The 20,660-nt window shown below is 43.5% G+C and overlaps 1 protein-coding gene across 1 annotated transcript in view; it reads left to right on the forward strand.

The window, feature by feature from the left end:
• The window catches only part of nkain4 (sodium/potassium transporting ATPase interacting 4), a 41,889-nt gene extending 21,234 nt beyond the window's left edge, over positions 1 to 20,655 (forward strand). Inside the window, exons 4-7 of the mRNA XM_084553036.1 lie at positions 2,935 to 3,135; positions 11,053 to 11,113; positions 19,179 to 19,263; positions 19,980 to 20,655. Coding sequence (XP_084409162.1) covers positions 2,935 to 3,135; positions 11,053 to 11,113; positions 19,179 to 19,263; positions 19,980 to 19,989 — 357 coding nt within the window. The 3' untranslated portion in view covers positions 19,990 to 20,655. The remainder of the gene's footprint in view (positions 1 to 2,934; positions 3,136 to 11,052; positions 11,114 to 19,178; positions 19,264 to 19,979) is intronic.
• The last annotated feature ends 5 nt before the right edge of the window (positions 20,656 to 20,660 follow it).

Consider the following 20,660-nt stretch of genomic DNA (forward strand, 5'->3'; position numbering starts at 1 on the left):
CAGGGGAATGTATTAGTGTATGACATGATAACTTGTCTCTGTAGCAGCTGAAAATGTCCTGGAAAATAATTTCAGGTCAGGAGTGGGAACCCTGTTTACTGCTAAAACTTTAAAAAGCTAATCCTTGATCTGCTATGGATTTGAAAAGATACTCATTCAGTTTGACTTGATCAAACTAACTCTTATGCAGTAGTACATTTAAAAACACTGGCTTTGCTATTAGACATGTGCCAGCACTGTAAGCACTGATACAAATGGACCTGTGCTAATTTGTCGGTTAACTTGGTGGCTATAAAAAGAGGTTTGGCAGTTTTACTTGGATTAGGATGTTGTGTGTGCGCAACTTAAAGTTTCAGTCGGGATCATGTGTCAGACAAGAAACCCAAACATATAAATGTATTGATAGAAACGATTAAATTTAATTTTCAGACATATTAAAACGTAAGTGAAGTTGAATGAGTAATAGGTGAACATAACCCAACTGTTCTGTTGTAACCAATAAGAAATTTAACCATTTCTTTGATACCTTGGCATTGGCACATTTGCAGATTACTTTGCCTTAGTGTGGCCATAGTCTTTAACAGCCTCTAGTTTCTGCCTTTCTCTCACGTATTTTGTTTTGGAGATGATAGCAGACCACCTTGAGCAAAGTCTATCCAGCTCCTGAATCGATACGCAACCACTGTGCCGGCACAACTTTGTGGAATTCAAGTAAGACTCATCAGAGACAGAATAGTCTACACCATCTCTGGGACTCAGAAACACTAAATCATGCAGAATAAGGTTACAATCAATTGATGTTTAGCTTTATAGATCGCCTTGTGTCTCTAGTGATTCCACTAACAGGACTGTCTCAAAACATGAACTGGCTTTTGTTAAGAAACATAGTTTTACTAGTATATTCAGTAACCTTGAAACTATGATAAGAAGGGATTGATTCGAGCTTTGGGGTGCATGGGAGCATAACAAAAACACTCTTGACAGTAGGTTGCCAAAAGCCTCTTCAGTATCGACTGTTGATGCACTGCAGTCACGAGTGCGGCTACTGCTTGGGTAGAGATGGTTTCCCTAGCTCGCGGGATCAATCAATGGCATCTGTCAAGTCATTAGTCTTCGCAGTCCTTCCTACTGACCTTCAGCCGCCCTTGTTTTTATGACAAAATGACAGAGCGAAAGAAATAAAATGAGAGGCCGAGGGTGATGTCAGGTGATCAACAAGAAGAGTAGGGGGTAATATATCATTATGTTCACATTAAATCATGCTGGATATTTTTCTAGCGGCCGCGTGGATCTGTCGTTGAAAGTTGTTACGTCCCGTGTTATTATGTGGTCCCCATGTGTGCATGTACGTGTGAGTGGGGGTTGATAGGAATCAGAGATGTTTCCTGACAGCACTTGGCTCTGTTAATAATGCATGTCTTGTCACTGAGGGGCAGATGCGGGGTTAGATTGCTGTATTGGGGTATTGATTGGTGAGAGTGACTGTACGTCTGTATGTGCGGTCTCGTATGGCTGTGTGCAAATTGAACATCACCACGCTGTACAAGATTTACATGTATAAAATGCAGGCTGTAAAAGTTGCAGAAGTTGTAAAACTGTACTCCGAAATTGCAGATCTGTTGGCTTAGATTTATGCATGTAATATTATATCAGCTGTGTGAGTTTTCAGTATTATATATCAATGATAACACAGCGTCAGTTCATCTAAATTTATAAATATTATTAATCTAGCTTTGCAGATGTTTTTGGTTTATTTGCCCTGATTCTGAGATATCAATTTCTTAAGATGTCTGGCCTCGACGAAACAGTGGAAGTAAATTATATTTTAATTGTATTCCCTGCAGCATTGAAAAAAAAAAAAAAAAAAAACATTAATAAAATGCAGCAACATCACTCAGGGAGGATTATGTTTTCACGAGGCAGTAATTCCAAAGTAAACTGTCGACTGTGAAGCCTGTAAATTATCCTGAGAAGTGGACAAATTGTTTCTGAATAGGCACATTACTAATTTAAATGAAATGAAACTTTTCATGCTTTAAGCATTGCAAACAGAACAATTTCATCCACTTCACTTGTCAGAGGGATGGTGACGAAAACTGGGCAAATGCAAAACTATACCTTTTATGGTAAGCAAGAAGATGCTTCTTAAAAGTTCTTGTCTCATAGTTCAGGCATGGACTGTATATAAAGATGGATGAAGCCTCCGGGATATCGCCTGTAAGTTTTCTTGAATAAGTGGTGGCTCCTGCTCTTACCATCAGGGCTCTACCTATCTCCTCGCTGAGCCAAAAAAGGGCAAAGAGATGGGGCTGAACCGTGCAGGTGACACCATGGCAGATGGCGCCCAGTCGATGACTCTATGTCTTTATTATGAATAAATTGATGTGATGTTTGGAGCGAGCCTCAAGTGACCATTTAAAGAACTGCAGTTTTTAACGCATCCATCTTGCTCTGGTTGCGAGTTTGATTCCCCACTATTATCCACTGAAATAGTTCATCAAGTTTTGTCCATAGATTCATGGTCTCCAGAGAAGTCATCTTAACGACCTTGGTGATCCCTTGACTTTTCCTCTTGCACCCACTCTAGCTGCTGACATGCAAACTCATTAAAGACAGATGGTGAACATGGGATATATTATACTTCCTGGCCGTTTAGTACTGTTAGTTTGACAGTGTTTTTGTGCAGGTGTTAATAATTAGCTTGAAGTAGTGCTAACATGGCTAAGGCCTTGCAGAGGCTTGCTTGTAATTGAGTGAACCGACCTTTTGAACAAAGAAACCATAGACTGAACAATAAAAAAAAAAACTCTTAATATGTGCTGTACATTTTCAGGTTGAGCTCTTGTATAACAACTTGTCATATGACCTTGGTTTCCTTTCAGAGAATACCAGAATCCAAGCAAAGAAGTAAATGTTTTTTTCTTCTTCTTTCAGGACAGCGCCCTGCTGACATTTAACATCTCAGCCCACCACTCCTGGTGGAGTGAACACGGCCCTGGCTGTGTGAGGAGAGAGATGCCACAAGCTCCTGGGGTCCGCACCACAGAGAGCCACTCCTACATCACAGTCATGGGGTGCTTCATGGACTACCAGTACATCGAGGTCATGCACAGCGGCACGCAGATTCTTGTCGCTGTGAGTAGCTAACAGTACCCACGTAAAATCAGCACTGACACATTCACACGGAGATAGTGTGCATACAGCACATGCATGTACATGTCCCGGGAACTCATCACATGATGGACAGGAAAGTGATGTTTTTGTTTCCCTGCAAGCTCTTTTCTTCCACGATGGTTTGTTATTTTGTCAGCCTCCCTTCCTCTGCCCCGGTCGCTGAATGAAAAATTGATCTGTTGTTTTGTCTGGCCGGGGCTCAGACCTGCCAGCTGCTAACAGGTTACTCAAACACTGGAAGGACTGTTATTGTCCTCTTTATACAGCTCTTCATCAATATACCAGGAGCTCACATCCTGCCAGCCCGCACATTTGCACACACTCATGTATGAACGAGTAACCTCAACCTGAATGGGAGCCAGGACACTCAGAGTTCACAGCAAACTTGCAAGCAAACTGCAGTTTGCAGACGTTCACATGGCACATATTAACCCATAGTAACATTTACTTACGCTCTGACTCCATTGTCACTTTATTATATGTGGAGACACATTGGTTTAATCAGCCTTTGCACTCTATAGTATTCCAGTGGGTTTCAGAGTCATGTTAGTGTTCATTTGTACCAATAATTTACACCTGGGAATCCACTGTGAATGCACTAAACTTCTAGCAGAGGGATTATTGAGAACCGATGGATTGTATCATTCATCCCATCACCCCCTTGGAGAAAGGTAATAAAATGGCTGACCTCATTTAATAGCCATGACACTCTCACTGAACCTCGTTGGCCCTTGCACTATAGGCAATGAATTGCTGCTGTTTTTGTCTGCCCACGCTTGGTGTTCTACCTCTTCCACCCCTCCAGGTGGGATGGCAACACCTTTTTAGCCTGCATTTTTACGTGATCTTGTCAAACCGAGCATTTGGCTGCAACTCCATGGGAGCAGCTGCCTAGAGGAGCGGGGAAATTGGTTGTAAAACCCCAATCTCGCAAGTGACATAATTCTTCGTGCATTCTCGCCTCCTCTCAGGCTAAAAGCGGAGCAGCGCTTAGGTAAATGAAGTCCTCTGAGATGTCCACTCTTGTTTTGGTTAGTTTCTTTTCCCTCTCTGGTTGAAAGGAGGGCCAGACAGGAAGGGATTTGAAGGTATGAATGAAGAGGGGAGGAAGAAAGCGGGGTGTCCCTTTGTCTTTCTTAGAGGGGCTTTCAAGGTCGCAGTGAGAGGCCATTAAATATTTAGTTTGGGCTCCAAGGAGCATGTTTCATTAAGATGAAAAATGTGGATCCATTGGCCAGTAATGGATGCGTCACTGTCATCTCTCTGCTCAGATTTGTCATGAACGAGAAGGCAGCAATTCAGACGTGAAGAATCAGTGAAGTCCTTCCTTGTTTAGTTGCTTATTGCTGCTGGAGGCAACATTCAGCCAAAAAAAGTAACTTCACAATTTAAAGGATGAGCTTGAAATGGAGGCAGCCTTTTCAAACTGGGATAATGTATTATTCATTCAACGCAGAGGGGAATGTTTTGCTCATTCTCTACCCTTCTATTTTCTGATGCCTCTACTGAATCCATAGTTGCTGTTGAGTGGCTTTACATTTCGTACTACTGCCATGATAATTACTAATTATCTCATCAATGTAGTCAGCAGAATATCCACGTGTCCTTTCTCCTCCCACTTCATCCTCCTTTTGCTGCTGTTTACCACCTTCACTGTTAAATAAAAGAGTCAAGTCTGAGAAAACGCCTCCAGTGAAATAAAGGGTAGTTAGGAAGATGGGTATATGAGAGAAGAGGAAAAGTGGTGCATGATATGATATTCGGTTTACATCTGTAGGCATAACTTTTACACGCTGAAGGGAGTAGTGAACGGTGTCAAGGGGTTGTCGGAGCTGCTGAGATTCCCATAAAGCAGCCGAAGAAAGTGCTCTCACGCACACGCGCAGATATCATATCATTTAACGCGGGTTATTGCTGCCACGGGCGGTGCTTTTCTTCAGTTGCATCTGTATTCCCTGGAAACCTGCGTTGGGTGGAGGTTGATAACAGGAGCCTGCGTCACGCTCTCGTTCCACTGCTCATTTCCTCTATTTTCCGGTTCTTCCCCCGCGTCACAATCTCTCTGCTTTTTCTGTCTCCTCTTCCTGACCAGATCTCACACTGTTTGACCTTCATGTCCATCAACTTGCCAACTTGAACGACAAAAATGCATTTTTTTCCCTCCCCGCCTCGCTCACAGGCTGTCACTTTCGCTCTTGCTCTCATTTTCTCTTGAGCTTAGATGGCTCTGTCTAGTCACTCTACTTTCTGTGTCAGGCCGTGGCTTGTTTAACAATAGGTGCCAGGGTAATGTAGGGGGTGAAAAATAGCTCCTGGTTGATTAGAGGGGTACCTTCAACGGGCCTGACTTGGGAAGACCCCTGTGATTACCGCTCCAGGGTGTGCTTGCCAACAGGGTCGGCTTGTGTTCAGTGGTTGTCGAGGTTCACTCGACTCGGCGGCATGAAAACGTCCACCCCCTCATCCCTCCAAGAGGTCAGGGTTCACCCTTTGGTGAGTCCATTAGTCCATGTTCTGTGTTCAAACTCTCATGCTGAACAGCCGTCACTGCTGGGGATGAATGTGTTGGGGGTTTTTTTCTGCAGCACTGGGGACCACCTTTGATGTGCTTCTATTTGAAGTCCAGTAAATAGCTGTGCATTGTCTTGTATAATAATAACATAAAGCACTTCTGCAGTATATCAGCACTGACATGGCATTGTAACTGTGCTGTAAGTTTTACAGCATCAGCTTCAAAGGATTATAAAGATCCCAGGATTAAAAGACTTACGATGCTGTAGTGAGTAGTTATTAGGACTGTTGGCTGCTGCCTCAAACGTGGAGGAAAAGGGAAAGACCTCAAAACCAGAGGAGAGCATTAGTCTCCAGTGGGCCACTGAATATTGTGTCTGGCTACTTGCCGTACATCATAAAAACGTGACTGCTCGCCATTATACTTCAAAGGCTTTCTCGGCCAAGAGCTTTAATTGTTAATCTGTATTGCGGGGAAATGGATTTTCCTTTGATTAATTTTACTAGAATATTTGGTCAAAAGGAAGAGTGAAGAGAGGAGAACTTGGAGGTGAAAAAAAAAAAAACATTTCTAACTCCATGCTTGCATTCCCCTTTTCTTGAGTGTGTACTGGGTATTTTTTTACCTTCTTCTTTTCCCTTTAGTTCATTACTTTCTTGGCCCAGAGTGCCCAATTTTCTCCCTTTCACTCACTCAGACCTCATGCAAAGTCTTCCGTGTAGGGCTGCATGTAAAGAGCAAGAAGTGTTTTCTTTCCTCTGACAGCTTTTGTGCAGCGTCCTGTGTTTGTGCGGCATCCGCAGGCTGTTATGTGCAGTTGTGGAGGATGCAAATCAGCAGCACAGACTCTTAACAACCCCATGTGGTTACATATATATACGTATATACACAGCTCCGTGTGTGTGTGTGTGCCCGTCTGCTCACATTTGGACATGGGGGAGGGTAGAAAAGAACAGGTGGATGCAGCCTCTGCATCCCCATCTCATCATGGTTTGTCATTAAACATGCAGCTGCCTACACACAAACACACACATCTAATTTTCTGCAGAGGAGCCTGCACCTTATTGTCAGGCAGAAAGTCCTGTGTAATTAACCTACAGGACATCTGCAACCACCCCTCTCTATCTGTCCCTCTCCCGCCGTCTCCCCTCCTTCTCATCCCTCCCCTGTGATATATTTTACCTACGAATTCCTTTCATCATCGTGCGCTCAGCGAGTTTTCTCCTGACACTGAGCCACAATCAATAGTGTGTTAATTAGCTTTTAGATCGACTCAGATATCCATCACCCCACACGTGCGCAGGCCGATCGGTTGCGGACGGACAGCATGTCCATAAGAAAGCAGCATTCTGAAATCATAGACACATATAAGGCTAAAACTGCTATCTAAGGGTAATGTCATTATCTATTAATGTCCAATAATATCCATTGGCTGCTCAAATTGTGTCCCCTGAGTTTATGTCACTTTCGAAATCACTGGGTTTAGGTCTGCCAAAAGGCTAACACGACAAACTTAAATGTGTTATCATGCAGCCTCACAAAACTGCTAGCATGCCCGTGGAAACGTAGTCTTAAATTAGTAACCTTCTGACGATTGACTGATCAGTTAATTTAGTCTGAAATGGAGCAACTGGAAAGGCCTTGAGGATGTTTGGACCTAAAGGCTCTGCACATTTACCCAAATCATTCACTGTGGCCCTCATTCATCATGTTGCCTAGAATACCTAAGAGTGCGAGCCCATGCCAGCTAGTGGCTATGAGTGAATGTGCGTTGTCAAAGGTGGTTATGGGTCCTTCTGGAGTGACGCATTCGGTGTAAACCTGACCTTCATTAGCCTATGCAAATATAGCTCAGCAGCTGGTCTTCTTCTCACTCACACACACATGAATGCCGGTGCCTTTAACTTCTTCTTGGCTTCATTATCTGTGAAGAAACGCTAATGAAGCCGAACCCTCGCAAATGCCTACATTAGTTTCCTATGCAGCAGTATATACTGTCGTTACTGGAAGGTAGCTTTGCTTTATTTTTGGTTTTCTTGCATCAAGCACTTAAGATTTTGTGTCCAACTTTCTCCCTTCTATCAGTTATTACTGTGCAGATGACTGTTAACTCCCTAACAACCTAGGAGATGATGAAATAAACCTTAGAGAAGCACATAGTTGGAGAGAAGTGGGACAGTGGAGATTATGTTTCTTGGCGAACTGTGTTTACTAAGTGACTAACATCGCTAACGACAAACAGCGTCCAAAGAAAGAAGCAAAGGATTAGCTTTAGTGTGGCACATCCCCATAAGACCGTCTGAGATCAAGCCACAGAGGACATGCAAGGGCTTAATGAGTTTAATTAATATGACATTAATTTTTTTTAAATGATCCCTGAACTCCAGGAGTGACAGGGAGGATATCGGCGAAGAAAGCTGTGAGGTGTATGTGTTAGTGTGTATGTGTGTGAGAGTGATGGAGGGAGACAGGCCTTTTATCGGCTTCATTTAAGGACACTTGATTTGGAACAGTATATAAGTGGAGTTGTCACTTGTTATTCAGGGCACTGACCTATATTGCTGGCCGCCTCCGGCAAAAGCCAAGGCTTTTTTTTTCTTATTAACTCCCTGTACAACACTTTAAATCAGGGGTCTTCAACGTTTTCCAGGCCAAGGACCCCCAATCTGATGGAGAGATGGAGCGGGGACCCCCTACTTATATATATATATTGTATAAAATTGTGTTTTATATTAAACCGGTCCTATAGTATGGCACAGCAGCATAGATCGTTTATTTACATCAAGATGGTTGACTCTGTTGCCGTTTATGATCACTACTATCAGGAAATCGCCCATAAATATATGTTATATAATAGTTAGAGCCTTGATTCTTTTCCCCATAATCCCCAAGCTGTATAACATTTAAAAAGAACTTCATGTGTGTTTAAAAAAAATTGTGGAGGTGAATATAAAAAAATGTCTAATCAATCAAAACATTTTCGCGACCCCCCTGCAGTACCTCCGCGGACCCCCTAGGGGTCGCGGACCCCCTGTTGAAGACCTCTGCTTTAAATGTATGGAAGCCATATAAAAGAACGTACAAAAGGTTTAAGATCAGCTGTAACATGCAACGTAAGAAGAAAAGGCCAGTAGTTAAGAGAGGAATAGTGTTTTCCCATTCAGTATACTTCCTCGTAAAATCAAGGATACAGCACATTGAAGCTTTTCTGCCAGCTCGTGATCACCTGACACAGTACACTGACACTTTATGTTGAGTTTTGTTGTAATTTTTGACTCATTGTATGGTTGCTATGCAAACACTTTACTCATTGCTACTGCAACAGAGATCAGAGCTAAAAATTAAGCTAAGCAAGCACACACTTAGCACAGGAAAAATGCACACAGAGACACAAAGCGACCGTAAAAACAGTGTGTGCCCCCCGCTGTTAACACCATCTTGTGTTTGACACTGGCTTTATACATATGCTAATTCACCTCCATTTCGCCACCACTGTAATGGATGGGGTGAGACCAGCAATTAGATACTAGAGAGAAAAAAATCCAGCGAGAGAGAAGATTTATATATCTTATCTAGCCCACACGCAGATCGAACCACTCCCTTTTTTTTTCTACAAGATGTGACACCTGCGTTTCATTCATAAATAAAACATTGAATATGCATCTGGATGAACTTCAGCATAGGCCGGATTTATTGTTGAGATGAAAGACCTACGGCGCAGGTTATCTTGTTTCATTTATAATTACCTAGGACAAGTTTTAGGCTGAATGAATGTTACATAAATAGCTGTCATCACACAGAGTCGCTACCCTCCTGGGTTGTGTGTTTGTGAACCCAGTGTGCGAGGAGGGCAGCGTGCCCGACGGCGCTTTAATTGGCATGGCAGAGAGCCAAATGAAGGATGGATGGCGGGGCGGGTAGAGAGACTCACTGTGTCTCTTTCTGAGTCCATGACAGCCATCTGCCAGTTCCACGGGCTATTCTCAGTGCTGCGTGTTTGCCCACATGTGTCCACGTAGTCACTTGTGTGCTTGCTCTGTCTCTTTCTGGTGCGTTTGTGCACACACGCCACTACTGTACGTACAATCCAAAACCCACGGCAACTTGGAAGCATTATGGAGTTTCGTGTTTACACAACCAGCCATTACAGAGCATCATTATCATTAACTTGGAGTCGTGTTTCTAGGCACTTGATATGTTGATCCCAGTGCTCACACTCCTTATGTTTGTTTTTGCATATTTGGTTCTTTAGTGACTGAATTCAACTCTTTGTTCACAAGCTAGTCACTGACTTCCTTTGTGTGCTAGGCACCTATAGTGTGGGTATTGTTTCCATAATGCTATGTGATGATTAAAACAGCCATGCAAGCCAAAAGAGTTGATGCATTTATATGTACAATTATATTGCTTATAATCATAATAGTGGCACAATCGCAATAACAATGAAATGCTTCATGTCACCACCTCAACTGGAACAGTCTGGCCGAGCCAACCTAATTAGAAGGTATTTCCAATCAGATTGAGGGGGTTGGTTTAAACCTTTCATGATCTGTTCAAGAGAAAAATGTTAGCACTTAATAACAATGTAAACACTTGATCTGATAATTTTTTACATTCTTTATATACACCAATCAGCCACAACATTAAAATAGGAGAAGTAAATAACATTGACCATTTTGTGAGAATTCAGTGTTCTGCTGGGAAACTTTTGGACCTGGCATTTAAGTGAATGTTACTTAGACATGTACCACCCACATAGAACAGACCAGGCACCCCAACCCCATAGCAATGACACTCCTTGATGACTGCAGCCATTCCCAGCACGCTAACACAGGCACAAAAAACGGTTTAGGAACAACTCAAAAAACATGAAAAAGCAGAACAAGGTGTTGACCTGGCCTCCAAATTCACTAGATCCCAAATTGATCAAGTATCTGTGGGATGCACAGGAACAAGCCTGCTCCACAGAGGCCCCTCCCCTCAATCCATTGGACGCAAAGGCCCCCACTAACAACATTATGTTAACAGACACTATAGGACACCCTCAGAGGGCCCATGGCCATTCTCTGATGAGTCACAACTGATTTGGAGGCACACGGGAGACCTACACAATATCAGGATGGTGGTCATAATGTTACGCCTGATCGGTATAAGATAGCTGGCAGTGAGCCATTTGGTATCAATTAATCAACTGATTGTTTTAGCTCTATTTTTGCTCTTGGCACAGTGTTGCATCATTTGCCCACTGGAGGATCCAGGGGAACACACACATCTTCTGCCTCTATTATCTTTTTGTCCATTAATGAAAACACACAGCTGTTTAACTGCACGGTCTAACCTCTCTTGTTTGCTTGTGTGTTTCACAGCTCCTGGGCTTCGTCTACGCCTGTTATGTTGTCAGCGCTATCACTGAGGAGGAGGACAGCTGTGAGTGACTTAACACACGCACACACACACACACTCATTCTTGAAAACGAGTCAACAATGAGTGAATCACACCCAGACTCACTTACTCACTCCGAGGAGGAAAAAAGAGACGCATCTTTCTTCATCACCCCCTTTTCCTGTCCCACCCCATAGTCTCACTGCTCCAGCTCTCCCTTATCTCCCTCCTCTTTCTTCCCCCACACCAGCTGGGCCCCTCTCTCTCTCCTTCCCTGCATAACCAAAGGAGCCATGTGTTCCCTCTCCACACCTCCTTCAGCCCATTCTTCCCGTTCCCTTTTACATGTGCGCTCTCTCCTCCTCGCTGTCTGTGTGGTCCCTGTTGTTGTCGTAAACCTGTTACTTGCCTCCTTTAATACACTCTGGCCTTCTTCACTTTCTTCTCCACACGTGCCCCTTGTTTTACCGTTCCAGCTGTCGTCTCCTGTTTAGGATGGCTGTTGTTGTCCTCCAGCGTTGCACCTCCATCGCTGTGTTGTTTGCAAACACGTGCATATTACATTCGACTTTGTGTTACCTTTGTGTTACCTTTGTACTCTCTGTTGGTGCTGGTGTGTTCTGGTCTGTGTTACTTTTTTAACAAGGAGTGAGATGAGGGCAAATGTAAAGGCTCTTTTAGAGTACTGCGCCGGTGTGAGTCATTTACCCTTGTGTGCTTGTCAGTCCGGCCACCTTTAGTTAGTTTTTGTTTCTACTTCCTGCTTCACCTTCAACAATGGCAACTGAAACTTTCGCCATAATTCCACTGAAAACGAGTCATACAAATGTTTGTATCTCCAAACGTCCTCAGTTAACCTTTCCTTGATGTGTTCTATCGCAGGGTCTGTATATGCTCTGCTCTGTCACCGTAGCGTCTGCGTCAACTAAACGCAGAAGTCTAAACCGCCCATTATACTTGACTCTCATTCATCCTCATTTTTCTGTCAGGCTTAAACAGGCAGAGAGTGAGAAAGGGGTGTGGGAAAAGACAGCAGGGGACTCGTGAAATGAGTCATGAGAGAAGACGGAGAAACCAGAGACGGACACTTGTGATAAATGACCCAGCTGCTGTGACCTCATAGACAGCAGGTCAGAGGTCCTTCTGGAGGTTAGCCGACTGAAGGTCAGGGAACATTTGATCTAAGGGTCAGTGGTAGTCGTAAATATCTGATTAGCACGGAACGCATAGCTATGTTCACATGCGTGCAAATCTACCTTTACAAATGTTTTAGTTAATGGTTTAAAAACCAAATGGAGGCGGAGCCATGGGCTCAAAGGATAATCACTCTCTGTGACGATTAGCTAGGACTTTGTGGAGTTTATCATGTACACCAGTACATATTCATACACATATTTTTTTTAAAATACTAATCATCAAGAAATACAGACTGAGTCTGACTGTATTCATGTCTCCCTTGTAGACACCAGAGCTCTAATTTGATTTCAAAACAGAGTAATGAACAAAGCAGTACATGCACTAATTGCATCTTAAACAGCAGACCGCTGTAATTTGGGGGTATTGTGATGTGGTTTCTGTGTGCGTTCCTGGGCGTCAGTACTACAGAGGTCCAAGCAGTTCTTGGTGGTCACATACCAGAGACTCAGTGGCTGTGAGTGGTTAGAATCACCGCTCAGCTGCCTCGCCCCTCGGTGCCGGGCAGTACCGCTTAATCACCCATAAGTAATCCTTGGAAGGGAATACCATTTCTGTTTTCATTTAAAAAAAAAGACTTTCACCCTCAAAAAAAGTCCCTTATCCCTTTGTTGTCCATGACCTTTGAGGTCCTTTCATTCTTGGCATAGATTGTATAAAAATCATAGCGGTCAGTCATCCTCACTCAAACAACAGATCAAAATAACGAGTCAGATCCAAAGAAATATTGGAGTAACGTGATTTCTCTTGGTTTTAATTAATTGTATGGTCCGTGCCAAGGGGAGCCACTGCTACATCAAGTGCTAGCTCTTTGTTATTGCAATCAGCCCTTTGCCTGCACACATATTTGTTCATGCACACACAGGTGCACAGACCCAACACACACAAAAAAACCAGCTAAGGCACTTTTTCTCCTCTGATTTTCTCCTCTCATTTGATGCGTAGATTAAAGCAAGTTTCTGCACTGAGCTCCCTGGCTGTCTCAGCATCTCTCCTCCTACTCAGAACTTTTCCTTCCCTATGCCTCCCTCTCTCTCTCTCTCTTGCTTTATTTCTTCAGAAGTAGAAGGAATAATCTCATATCAGAATCCATTTTTTCTGAGTTTAAGAAACCGTCACTCTCCCTCTTCACCTCGGCTCTGGCTTTGGAGCTTTAATGAGGTGTGCTTGTAAAAAAGTTAGAGGTCTCTGGTCACTCGTTGTGTCGGCCTCATTAATCGCCTTGCTGGTCAATAACTTCCAGAACTGATTGCGCCTCACTAAAAGGAGGAAGGTGCAGGATCCCCCGAGAGAGAGAGAGAGGCTGAAAGAAAGGAAAGAGAGAGGGAAAGACGAGAAAGAGGATCACCTGAGGAGAGCGGAGAGTTTATTAAGAACAAGTCGAGGAGGAGGAAGGCAACACGCAGGAACAAACAACACAAGACAAGATGAGCTTTTCACGAATAAGGAGATAAGACAAGAATTCCTCTCACGCTGAGCACTCTCTCACTCTCCAGGGAGCGGGCTGAGTTAGATTTGAGTGCTCAGACTTGCGTACAGAATAGCGGAACGAAACGCACACGTGCCCACACACACTTGCAAGGAGCCACACAAGACACAATGGGCAGAATAACGAGCATCATACTCAGCCCAGTGTTTGACGTGGCTTTCAAGCTTATTGCTGATACTGTGTGTGTGTGTGTGTGTGTGTGTGTGTGTGTGTGTACTGTATGTGTGTGAGCCACGAGACTCTCTTCCTCTGTCACTTTGCAAGTACTGTACATGTGTCGGTGTGCGCGAACTCGCTCGTACCTGTATGCTGCACATATTTGTGTGTTTAGCTGACAGCGTGTGACTGACTGACTTACCGAGTGTGGAAGATTGTGTGTATTTGTGTGTATGAATTTATTACACTCAGTTATCTGTGGTGAGCAGACACACCGGCAGAGTGAGTGGTGGGGAAAATCCTCTTTGTAAAGTAGGTCACAGAGTTAGCTGCCTAGCGCCGGGATAAGCTCGCTTTAGCTTGTCTGCTAATTATGCTGCCGCCCTCTGTGCTGAGTCACATCCGCAGAAAATCCTCCACAGCAGACGGGGCAACTGGACGGACGGATGGATGGATGGATGTGCACGGTGTCCTCAAACTGTATACAGTGGGAAAAGAAAGGTCAAAATAGAAGCCCTTTTAGTACTGTGTCTTTAATGTTTTCATTCTTGATAGATTCTTTATTGTGAGCTAGTTTTTTTTTACATAGCAAAAATCTTCTATTCTAAATATACACTGATCAGCCGTAACATTAAAACCGCTGACAGGTGAAATGCCTTTGACACCTCATACACCCACCTAAACACTGTCGAAGAACCACCATGGTAGAGCCAGTGGCCTCCCCCAGTAGGACAGTGCACCCCGCCACACGACAATTAACCCAGCCTCCGTGCTCCCAGATCCCAATCTGACTGAGGATCAGCGGGAAGCCTCTGATCAAGCCCAATGAACAGAGGCCCCGCCCCGCCCCGCAACCCCACAGGGCCCAAAGGATCTCCTGCCAACATCCCGGTGCCAGACATCAGAGAACGCCCCCAGAGGTCCCGTGTCCATGCCCTGACAGATCAAAGGGGTTTTAGCCGCATGAGTTTAATGTTGTGGCTCATCAAAATAATTACTTCAGGGGAATATTTTCTCTTGTTTTAATGTGATGATTTACATTAGAGAGAGAAGGAACAAAATCACGACATTTATTAGAAGACCGTTTTGACTAAATTTTTCACAAAATGACTTATTAATGTGACAATCCTGGCAGGGTTTTTAACATTTTGATTTGTCTAAGTGCAAAAAGCACAGATAATTACAAAATTTTATTAAAAAAAAAAACTGAAACTGAAAAAGTTAAATGGAACTCATCATTTATTTAATTCAGGGGTGCAATAAAAGTTTGATTTCATTACAGCTTATTATGCCAATGTTTAAATTAATTGATTAACCAAGCTTCATAAAATGTCATTAAAAAAAGGAACCCCAAAAATATTACGTTTGAACTAATAAAATATGAAAAAATTAAGCAATAAATTACATCGTAGAGGCAGGGAGCCAAGAAGCAGAAGCAACAAGAAAAGATCTGGTCTGGAGTGATTTTAAATAGCTGATGCTGCAGGCCTGGGTCTGCGGGCAACAGTGAAGCATGGTGGAGGTTCCTTTTTGGGATGCATTTCTTCAAATGGAGTTGAGAATAAAGTCTCAATTAACGGTCTTTTCACTCCTCCTCACTGCTGAGAGGCACCGCCAGATTCTTATCCATCACAGAATAACACGAGGGAGTGGTCTGATTGGTCCCAGATTCGTTCTGCAGCATGGCAAAGACTCCAAGCATGCAGCCGTAGCGCTATCACACGAGGAGCCCTGATGAATATTAACTATTCATGGCATTATTTTTTAGAGCATCATCATGTAAAGGGTTTCAAACCTAGACAGGCAATAAACATGTCAAACTACTTACTTTCTTTATGATATGCATTTATTTGTATGGAGAATGCACATTATGAATGTATATTGTACAGATAACTGGAAATATGGTGAATGTGGACAAAAAGGAGATCGATAACGTCACAAAATCCATCTATCTTTGCCTGAAACCTTTCCCATCTTTGCACGGATGATTAACTTTAAATAGACTCCCAGTCAAACGTTTACAGCATTTTCATATGCAAAAATAACAAAGCATAAAACAGCTGAACTGGTCTTTAAAGTAAATGAGTAGCCCGTATAAAATGATGGTTGTGTAATGATGTGTGAGAACCGAGATGCTGAGCCAAATATGAGCGCGTGTGAGACAGAGAGCGAGGCAGAGAGCACGGCCGTCTCTTGTAACTCACCTTTTCCAGCATTACAGACAGCCTCTGATGTCTTCAGCTATCTGCCCGCTCTTTATCTCACTCTCTGTCTTTGTGTCTGCCCTGCCTCCCCTTTGTTTTTTCTTGATCCCCCTCACACACTCTCTTTTCTTCTCTCCAACCCCATTTCTCCCTCCTGGTCATTTCTCCTTTATCTTGGTGCCTGTGTTTCATTTCACTGTCAGCTTGCCAAACCGTTCACACACAAACACAGACAGACACGCACACACACAGGGATGAGAGATGCAGCAGTATACTGCAGACTGCCAGCCAGTGTCTCTCATGGTTCAGTACAGGTCCTCTGATTTCAGCCAGTTTCCATGTGAACTGAAACATAATCGTCTTGCATTACTCCCTGCTTGTTTAGGGGCACCACATAGATGCCTTAACTATTGACCTACATACCTTTCATTTCTTGCATGTATTCACACAAGGGAAAATCTGCTTAGGAAAAACCCGATCTCACCTATTTCACTAGTAGAGGATTACGTGCATCAATCAACTCTCCAGTTTCGCTGTCTGTATTTCTGGGTGCAACGTCTTTACACTGGCGGTTTAGATCGAGTTTGAAATCTTTGCTATCCTAGAAGACCGAAAGAGTAAGACACTGATTTAATCACCAGATTAAACAAGCCATTTGAGCTTGCAGTTTCTTTCATACTTTTTTTTTTACGCGTTGCACAGACAAAGCATGCTTCATTCTGAAACTTTCCCATGGAAATGGAGCAGATTACAGTGAGATGTTTATCACCTGTCATGTCTGTGTTTGCAAAAAGCCGTTTTTACTGTTTACCCATGGTTGTTTTCACTGATTTCTCAAACCAGCGAGGTTCAGTGAGCTGCTTAGAAAATCGACCTCAAGGTCAGGGTCAAACCAATGCATGTAATAATTAATGGGAAAATGGTTCAACAGGCAAAAAGCAATTAACTGCTTAGTATACTGTATAGTGTGTAGGAGGGATGGAAATCAGAGTTATAAATTGAGCATTTAATGCGATGCTAACTAGACACTGGCTATCTTCATTAGAGTAAGAACGGAAAGTGGCACCTGTTGGGCCTCAGATCGGGTTGTTCTGCAAATGTTGCACAAGCTGCATGGCAGGAATTTGAGTTTCAAATATCTTCAAAGTGGAGAAGTTGACCTGTTGGTAGCGCTACACATTATTAGGATTCCCCTTCTGGAGACTATGAATATCAGTGTCAGGTTTTGTGACAATATATCCAATATAGGTCATGATTTATCACTCTGAACCAAAGTAAGCACGGTTTATGCTTCTGTAGGACATAGACGGCGTAACCTACGCACGTAGCCGACGCCAGTGTGAACCATTTACATTTGTGCGCCCGTCGGTCTGGCTTGCTCTGTAAAAACGCCACCAAAACGGTAGTCGGCGCTGTGTCTTTTTTGCCAGTCAGGTTAAATTTTTTCTACTTCCTGCTTTACTTTCCAAAATTGGGACTGAAACTTTTGCCGAAATTTTGCCAAAAACGATTCGTACAAATGTTTGTATCTCTGAGTCTCCTCAGTTAAGCTTTCCTCGTTGTGTTCCATCTTTATTGATCCAAAAATGGTCAAATTTCAAATTTGTGGAGCTGGAGAAGCAGCCAGAAATACTAAAGCGGAAACATGCTGCTACCAAGCAGACCAAGCGGACAGCTCTTGTGGTCTACATACATTTCTGGGGAGGTGCACCTCAGGCTACGGCGTTAAGGTCTGGCCTAGGATAGTCAAACTGAGGCAGAAGTAAAAACCGCGCATTAGACTAACAAGCTGATGCAGGGATCATCAGACCGACATTGCCGTCCCCAGAGCTGTTGGTGTGTCTAAAAATGGCAACCATCATTATCATCAAAGTGTATTCCTCCGCACAGTTTATCATGGCAGGGGATGGATCCCCACCTGCTTATAATGGGAAAATCACTGGTACAGAAAAGAGTGGGTTTTTTTGTGGGTGGAAAGTATGTGTGTGTATCTTGTGCGCAGATGAAACACTGAATCCCAGGAAACCAGGACAGGGTCAGAGGAAAGGGACAGCAAACACAACCCCTCCTGGCTGTATGTGCTCATCCTGCCTACCTATCAGCATTCAGCAGACCACCCCAGCCTCCTCTTATCAGGATGGAACTGATTTGGCCTTACAGTAGTTTTCCATGGCTGGTTCGAGCTGTACCCCCCACGGCTGTTGGTTTCCAAAAAGTAACCGATCTGTCTGTTTTCTGTTATTCTCTTGTGCTTTTGTTTGGTGTCTTTTTCCACTGAACACGCTCCCCTCACGGTGTTTACAGGAGACTCGCAGCTCCTGGACATGCTGGCCCTTTTTCACGTGCACTGCCTTGACTTAATCTCCCCGGCCCCCCTGTCAATCAGATCGACAAGCGTGACGCACCCCGTCCTCCCTCTCTCTTTCTCCCCTCTCTCCCACTCAGCCTTTGTGTCCCCCTCAAAAGCCGCCAGCCTTTTCCGCCATCTCAAAAAAAATCTCTCTCAGCATCTGTGAAAAATACACGGCTCTTCGCCACAAGCCTCTCCTCTTCCTCGCTCGGCATACTGTAACCACTCGTTCACTCATCCGCTCCTAGCCTAGAGTGTGAACTCTTAAGTGGGGAAATAAACAGAAAGCATCGAGCATTCATTTGGTGGCTGAAGGTCACCTCTGTTGCTGGGCGATAAAAAGTGTTTAGGCTGTTTTGACAGCTGGCAAGCGTTCACCTGTTCCTGAGCTTTCCCTTTGGCTTGAGGCAGATGCACAGATGAAAAAAGTTAAAGCAGAGTTTTTTTCCTTTTTCCTTCTTTTGTTGACTTTGTCAAAGTTAAAACCAAAAGTAAGACTCAAAGCATGTATGTTTCTTGGCAACGTGCCTACCTATCAACGTCCCTCCATAACATCTGTTCCCATTGTGTCTTTTGTTTCCATTTCATTCCTCATTCAAGTTGTTTTTATCATTTAATTTTCAACTCATGCGTGTCTTTTTTTTGCCTACTTCAGTGTCTTATTGTCTGTCTTTTGATTTACTCCATAATTTCTGTTTTCAATCCTTCGTTTTCAGTTGATTTTATTGGTGGATTTGACCCATTCCCTCTCTACCATGTCAATGAGAAACCATCTCATCTCCTCTTAAAGCCTGTTTACCTGTAAGTATGAGTGTGCACTCATCCCGCGGTGCGTGTCTTAGTACCTGTGTTTAAAATGTCATTGTGAGAGTGGATTTATGTTGTGTTGTAAATGCATGTAGACAGGGTTGCATTTCATGAGTTTATATTTGTTCGTTTGTTCTAATTTGAACAAGATCCATTAGGTTACAACACAGCGTTGTCTAGTAGAGATTGTGCAGGGAGTTGTTTGCCCTGCAACTAAAAATTTGAATCATAAACTACGGTTAAAATGTCCTACATCCTGTAAGATTGGCCTAGGGAATATGAAGTTCTTTCATAGCAGTGTTTTCTGTTAGTGTGTAGTATATTATATATGTGTTCACGCCACGGGCATTTACTAATGGAGACACATGCAGAAAAACATACAAAATTCTCTCTGATATTGGATTAATCAATTAAGTCGTGCAGGGAACTTAATAACAATAAGCCTGCGAAGTCATGTAATAATTCTCTGCCAACATGAAATGAATATTTTATTAGCTTCTTGACAGTTTAATCAGCTCCGTCTCTAATGGGAGGAAGTTTTCATCTCCAGAACCTACTGGTAGTTATATCCTGGATAAATGTATCCAGGGAAGTGTCTGTGTGTGTGTGTGTGTGTGTGTGGATCTAAATGTGTACATCTCTTTGTGTGAGTTACCCAACAAGTGCTAACCCTCTCCCCTTTCCGCCCTCCATGTTTCTGTCCTCTCCAGGTCTACGTAAGTAGGAGAGCACCCAGCTAGAAGGTGATGCAGCAAATTCCCACGGAGACGAAATGCCTGTTTTGACACAAACATCCCAGTGCACTTCTGCACACCAGACGTTCCTCCCCTCCTGGATTTCTGTACTTTAAACATGTAATTTGCTGGTGCGCTGCCCAGAAAAGCCAACATTTCTCAGTTTGGGTCCATTGTGACGAGTTCAGGGAACTGGGGAATTACGGTAAAACAATGCTTGTATTTTGGAGCATTTGTGTATTTATAGAGTCATCCATCCTTTTCTTTGTGTTCTCTGCTGGCGCCCCACCGTTACGACCTGCTAGACCAACATGAGCTAATACTCCCCAGGACCGTGACTGTATAGAACATGTACAGCATATAAATACATTGTGTATGTAATCAGGGACTGCCCAGCATTCCCACTCTGTGGTACAGTGTCTTAGAGGACTCAGTGATTTAGCATATTATTGCTGGTTCGGCTCAGATCTTGGCCAGAGGGCTGAATTACAGTGGAGCCTGTGGAATGAGCTATTGTGCACTGCCTGTTTACTTTAGTCCAGGATCTGCGTGCATAAATACAGAAGCAAAGCAGGAAGGGGCAGGGGAGTGGAGAGGTAGAGGGCTGGGAGGGAACAAAAGCACAAAAGCGCCAAACCTACAGGGGCATCTGTCAGA

Source organism: Chelon labrosus, assembly GCF_963514085.1.
Source record: "Chelon labrosus genome assembly, chromosome: 10".
Classification (NCBI taxonomy): Eukaryota; Metazoa; Chordata; class Actinopteri; order Mugiliformes; family Mugilidae; genus Chelon; species Chelon labrosus.